General features: G+C 38.0%; 1 protein-coding gene across 9 annotated transcripts in view; it reads right to left on the bottom strand.

Moving 5' to 3' along the window:
- Positions 1–316: 316 nt before the first annotated feature.
- Positions 317–6,973, bottom strand: part of LOC124882651 (AP-3 complex subunit beta-2) — a 65,709-nt gene continuing 59,052 nt past the window's right edge. For all 9 annotated transcript variants that reach the window (XM_047389143.1, XM_047389123.1, XM_047389131.1 and 6 more), the window contains 3 exons: positions 6,241–6,338; positions 4,980–5,118; positions 317–2,863 (listed from right to left, as the gene is read on the bottom strand). In XM_047389143.1, coding sequence (XP_047245099.1) covers positions 2,713–2,863; positions 4,980–5,118; positions 6,241–6,338 — 388 coding nt within the window. In that variant the 3' untranslated portion in view covers positions 317–2,712. The remainder of the gene's footprint in view (positions 2,864–4,979; positions 5,119–6,240; positions 6,339–6,973) is intronic.

The raw sequence follows: 6,973 nt of genomic DNA, 5'->3' as shown, positions 1-6,973 counted from the left end.
TTGACTGTGCCATTTAGGCATGATTAGTTGCGTTTTCCGTCCAATTTTCCTTTCATTTTCTTGTCCATCATTCTATTCTATTCATTTTATTTTACTTTTTTAAATTACCTCTGTTGTTTGATTTTATCATTTGATTTGTTTTTCTGTGTCTGTTTCTGTGTTTATTTGCTTTGTGATTGTATTGTAATTGTATGTACAGCGCTTTGAGTGTCTCGTTGCTGAAAAGCGCTATATAAATAAACTTACCTTACATTTCCTTCACTTTGGGGCTTTGTTTTACCTGGTGTGGTAATTTATAAGAGAGAAGTACACAAGCTTGAATCTGCACCTTTATTTGTACAATAAATACACTTGCAATACCTCAAGATTACAATTCACAACCACACACAGGGTATGATAAACCATACTTTGTATATGTAAAAGCCACTGGAGATGAAAGGAATAACAAAGTGTGAATTTGCTGTGGGAGATGGTTTACCCAATGTTTTCTGTGAAAACAACCTCTTTTCATTGGGGTTTTTGCATTAAATGAATATTTCTTTATCTGTACATTCCTTGTTGTGATCATGCTTCTATAATGTGAAGTTTTAGGATTAATCGCAACTAAAGCAGTGTTTGGGGAAACAAAGAGTAAGTACTCTGTCCACGACTGCTTAAATGTTATGATCTATTGCCTGTGTTCGTGACTTTGTTTCCAAGGGCAAAGATAAATTCACAGAACAAATAATGAATTATTGGATGTCTTAATCGTCACAAAAAATAACCTACATGAACTCTGACCTGAATATGATTTGGGTAGTAAAATTGTTCAAAATGTTTTTCAAACCGGATGGGATTCTGAATAAAATGACACATCGTCATGAAGATTACTTGACTATCTTTAAGCGAATGCTTTTAGAAATAGCTGAAACCCGTTAGCGTGTTAGCACAGCTTACCAATAAAAAGAGGGAAAAAGCAGCAAACTGCTACCTTGGGTCTGTTTGGAGATTCCAAAATCAATCTTAAATCAAAACTAAAGCTCATTCATTTCCATGTAATATTTAGCATGTTTCTGCAGTGCGGTTTTTTGACAATGTCGTTCTGGAATAAGCTAATTGTTTCTGAGCTTTGAGCTACACAGAGGCTATCGAGAGCATTTACCTACAATTAACAAGTTTCTATTGTGAAATAAATGAGCAGAAAAAATACACTGGTTAGAATTTAAAATTTTTTTGGAAAATATTAAAATTGTTTTTTATTTGAAAATGTCTTTTGAGATGTTTCTTGGTGTTTTTCAGAAACAAGTGGAGTTTTTGTTTTTGTGGATATTTAAACTTTTAGCAACGAAAAATAACTTCCTTTTGACTGATTAGTGCAAGAAGCTACATCTGCAGCAAGGGAAGGCGTTATCAACAGTATAGGAAGGCTTAACCTAAGAAGTCAAATACATGATTGGATGAACATGTCTCCATGGGCGTATCTTTACATTTTAAATAATTAGCTTCTTAACGACATGTATTTAAACAAGTAAAAAAATACAAACTCCATTTTAAATATACTGCTGAAGCACGCATTACCTTCATAATTTTCGTCCTGCCTTGCAATTGCTGAAAGTAAAGAAAAAGAGGGAAAACAGGGCAAACTGAACCAACCAATCAATGTTTGTGTGACAAAACACATCAAATTTTGAACCTCCCACTTAACAGTCTGCAGATGTACTCATTTCGGTTATTGTGCCAGCAATCCAGCAATTTTAAAACCTTTCCTAGAAGTTAACAGTGTTCTGATTATCTAATAGTAAGGCATTAGGTTTTTTTTCTAACAGATAAAGTTCATTTAGTTATGGTGTATTTTTGAATATTCAATGCCCTGCTCCAGCTAATTATTTTTTTCTGTTCTTGAAAACCTGTATGTCTTAACCTTATCTAGGATTTAAATGGTAACCACTGTAACATCTATCTAGCCACGGTAGGGGATAATGTGAACATGAAGAAATCCTGAGCACGGCTAAAACAGCACTAGGTTAAAGGTTCATTCTAAAATGTTGCAGCTATTTAGTCATTAGCTTTACCAGCTTACAACTGATGTTTAATGAAAACAGTAAGGAAAAAGCTAGCCAGATGTGGGGAAGAAAAGTAACATAAAACAGTTCCCCCACTGTAGTTTCTGGAACAGAAAGCAATATTGGAACTGCACTGAACTGGGCCTCTAAGTAATTACCTCACATATCTCTGGATGACCAGTTAACATGAATAAACCACAAACAGAGCTGAAAACCTTCACTTTGGGAAGAATTTTTTAAATCTCACAAAAAATTCAATTTGCATATGGAAAATGAGTACAAACACAGCAGAAAATGTTAATTTTGCTACAATGTTTCCTGGAAACCAGGTATAAGAATAGGGCCATGAAAAATATTGTGTTCCTTGATTTATCTTATTTGAAAAATACTTCATATTGAGGGTAATTAAACAGCTAAAAAATGATAACGCTACAATTGTATTAGATTTTTTATATAGTTGTCTGAAAAGAGGTTTTAGATGCAGAATAATGTGTTTGCTGGAGTTTTTTTTAAATGCTAAAGGCTCATTGGCTTCTCACACTCTTTCACACTTTCTCTCCAACGTGGCTTCCTGGAGAACACAGAAGATGGAGCAGTGACCAGTCCTAAACAATATTCAAGAGGTGGCTGGAGTGAGGGAGCACAAGTCAAGCTGGATCTCTGCTTGTCGTCACTGTGTGAGAGCGAGGAGGATGTCTTTAACCAGCATTGTGCCGATCACCATTTTCTCACAGTTGACTGTCAGCTGAGCAGCTCCCTCTTCTCTGGTTGCCACAGTGACCAGCACCAAACTGCCACTGGTCACCGTTCTGCCAGCAAACCTGTAGACAGGATATTCATGAGGAGGAATAGGAGGCCTGAGGTCAAAGCAGCAAAGATCAGAAGGTTGAAAATGCAGAATAAGATTGAAATGGATATCGGTTAGCAGGATGAAGATTCAGATGCAAAACTGACGTGAATTATCAAGTCGAAAGCACCACCACATTGATCTTTGCCAAATGTTAAAAGCAAACGAAAGTTTGAGGACTTTGAGCTTTCGATTGCCTTTCCAATCTTGTCTGAACTTGAGAAGATTAGAATATTACTTGTAATTACGTGGGAGCTTTTAAAGCCCATCCCATCCTTTGTCAGTTCTGAGAATATTTCAAATCTTGACAGTGCTAGCATAAATGAATCACAATCAAGTATTTTCTTTTTTTTTGCAAAGCCAATAAGTGTTTTTAAAATGCATCTTTTTTACTCTTTCATGGCTAAATGAACATTGCCTGTAGCATATACCATCTGTGGAGTGATTGCATGGACCAGATTGTTTCATCATCACAAACAAAAAAAAAAAAAAGATAACAGAAACAGATGTGTTCCTCCTCCACAGTGGAGTGAGCACCATCCTTTCCCTAAGGGCCCAGCTACACAGGAAAAGTGTAAAAGTTTCCTGAAAGTGAAAAGGCCAGATCTGGCCTCACCTCAACAAAAACAGTGTAGCAAACAAGCAAAAGGTGTTCTGGTGACTATTGACCATCATGCCAACAATGCTTGTTAGAACCAGATCAGAAATTACAACATTTACCTAAACGTTTTTTCTTCAATGTGTTTTTAAAAGCGCTACTGTGGCTAATCACAGGCAGACTCGGCTACCACTGAGCACTTTTTAAATTGGGATAGGGTGCTGGCCCATCAGCTCTTCAAGATGCAGCCTCTCAAAAACATACTTTCTTTAACTTCCTCGCACATTGCTGTATGAACAACACTCAAGCTGGAGACTTGGCTGTCACTTCTTGGTTCTTGAGCGGCCCTTAAGGGTACGTATTGCTGGTGGGTCCGACCCTCTCGGCTGTCCTCATTCTCTGTTTTTTTTTTTAAGGCTTTCTTTACAGATTTTAACTGTGGACATGAAAATAAACAGTAGTACATAGATAAATGACCCTGAAAATCATTTGAATGCAAATGATGTCAAACCTGTGGGTCATAGATAATACACATCTGCATAGGAGATAGTACTATGGGTCTATCAGTCTTTTCCTGAATCAACCTATTAAACCTTTAAATTGGGCTGCACAGTGGCGCAGTTGGTAGCACTGTTGCCTTGCAGCAAGAAGGTCCTGGGTTTGATTCCCAGCCTGGGGTCTTTCTGCATGGAGTTTGCATGTTCTCCCTGTGAATGCGTGGGTACTCCGGCTTCCTCCCACAGTCCAAAGACATGCCTGTTAGGTTAATTGGTAACTCTAAATTGCCCTTAGGTGTATGAATGAGTGTGTGCTTGGTTGTTTGTGTGTTGCCCTGCGATGGACTGGCGACCTGTCCAGGGTGTACCCAGCCTCCCGCCCATAGACTGCTGGAAATAGGCACCAGCTTCCCTGCGACCCACTATGGAATAAGCGGTAGAAAATGACTGACTGACATTTTAAATTAAAACGAATATGATGTACCAAGCTGAACAGCAGAGAAGACTGATCATCGCTGTTTGTTCTTTGATTGAACAACACTTGAGGCTCTTTACTTATTCAGCTCTAGAAGTAATAAACGGTGGGACAAACATAGGTTGTATTTGAATCTATTAGTATGGCTTGCTCGAAATATCAGTGTCAGTAGTGACATTAATGGTTCAGCATTAAGGATATAGTGACATCTAAAGGCAAAGGTGCAGAATGCAGCCAACTGAATAGCAGATGCCACAGATCCCTTTTCAAAATATCAAAAAATAAGGCCATAAGGCTGGGGTGTCTGCTTATACAGTACACAATTAACCATTTGTAGATTTAAGTCTTATTAAAACTTAAATGAAACACTCCAATTATCATTTATTTACGATTATTACATATCAAACATTCTGCAGTGTGGATAAAGATACTCTACATGTTTCCAATTTTCAGAGGTTTGAAAGTTGATGATTGTTGCAATTAGGACAATTGCTGCATAGTGTGGCACTATTACTCCTACCTGCACTCTTGGTCTGACCCACAGGGGACTCGGCTGAGGTTGGCAGCCGTGGTCACTCTCTGGACAATGACGTGCTCGTTCCGACACTTCGTGTCTAGAGTTAGCTTCTCTGTAATCTCATTCATTCCCATCAGCTGACCTGGAAGAGAGCAAGTCGAGCATTGGTCAACAAGGAAACCTTAAAAGTATTTATTTTGTCCTAATGTCTCTTCATTCAAAAAGAAAAGAATTGAAACAAAATACGACGGGAATGTATTACAAAAATAAATGTTCCAGACATCTACCAGCTGCAGACATACAGTATTACATACAGCCCACATACTGTATATATGTACAGTCCAACAAGGTGGTTTCTGTACTATTACAGTTATATCCCAAAGTATATTTGGATTTTAATAGGATTCAGTAAATCCGGATTTACAGAATACGGCACCTACTGGAATGCAGTGATGCTTCCCACTGAACACAGAAGGGGATTGAATGTAAACCTGTCAGCTGTACTTCAAATATAGCTCCCAATTAAACATTTTCAAGCTTTTTCCAAGTGAAACCTGACTCCACACACTTACTGTAAATAAATAAACAGCCATTACCAGCCAAACAAAAATAAGTGCTCAATAAATCAGTTTCACAGCAAACATACAGCCCAGAAAAAAACAACACAACTTTGTGATACGCCAGGTTCTCATCATGATCAGTGGTAACTCATGGTTTCAGAGCACATTCACACAGTGAATGTTAGCCAGATGATGTATTTTTTATGTACATTGTGCTCACACAGAACTGAATCATGATCAGTGGATGAGCATTTCCAGTCATTCCTGTGATTGGTGGGTTAGCAACTCCAGACCTGGAGATGCAGCTTAGGGGTGATTACCAAGGCACAAAGGGCAGGGGCGCAACTAAGGGAGGAGGGGATGGTGGAGAAGTGGGGAATCCAAGATTTGCTACTAAGCAGATGGGGGCACAAATGGCTGGGAAAAACAAACCTATCAAAGCCAACTTACCTACAGTCTGTAAAGGCTTCTCTATAAGGGATTGTATGAAGAGGGAGGTACAATGGATATGACACATTTACTACATTTTGGCTGCAGTTGTTCAGGCTAGAAAATGTTTTATGTAGCCTAACTTCAAGAGTCATTTCACCTTTAAAGCAGATTATGCTTCTAACTGGAAGTCAGAGACCTGTTGTTGATTACGATTTATGGCCTCAGCATCAATGATACATTAACATATTATTGTGCCTTACATTATTGCTCACCCTGCTCTTTTTTAAACTCATTCTCTGTGAGGAAGACCGGCCTCATCAGCTCTCCGACGGGTGGCTGGATGGACACGAAGAATTTTCTGGTGTGTGTGCTGCAAAGCAGACATAGAGACAGTACCTAGATCCAACTTTCTTTAAAACTTAAAGTTCTTTTTTATAGCAGGACAAATCAATAAAAGTAAACAAAGATATCACATTTTAATGCCAAATTTCATTCATGTTAAAACCTTTTCGCGTGTAGGGTTTAGATACAAACAAAGGTCAACCTTCAGACAGGGGAAGGAATGACAGGTTTTCTTCTTGTGTTTGGGGATCATAACCAGGTTGTAAGTGGACATTTAAAATGCAAAAAGAGCAAACAGGACAAAATACAAAAAGTAGGCGAATTAATGAAAACTGCTAACTCTACTTTAACCATGGAGACAATATCATATCGTTTAATTTTAATACTAGGGAAAAGTCATAAACTTTTAGTCCGGTCTTAAGATTTTGACCAAAGGTTTACATACTGACATATATGAATCTGAATGAATATTGGCAAAAAAACACAACCCTCCACAATTACTGACACCACTGAAAAGTCCTATGAAGTAAATCTACAGGAACCTAAACATTTCTGTGATTCATATGTTTTATTTTTAAGATGAAAAATATGTCCACAAACTTATAAATAGCAATCTGGGAGTTCCTGTTTCCCTGGGGTACAAATATGATGTGACACAGGAGG

This window comes from Girardinichthys multiradiatus, chromosome 2 (assembly GCF_021462225.1).
Source record: "Girardinichthys multiradiatus isolate DD_20200921_A chromosome 2, DD_fGirMul_XY1, whole genome shotgun sequence".
NCBI lineage: Eukaryota > Metazoa > Chordata > Actinopteri > Cyprinodontiformes > Goodeidae > Girardinichthys > Girardinichthys multiradiatus.
The sequence above is the reverse complement of the archived record's forward strand: the minus strand, read 5'-3'. Positions and strand labels throughout refer to the sequence as shown.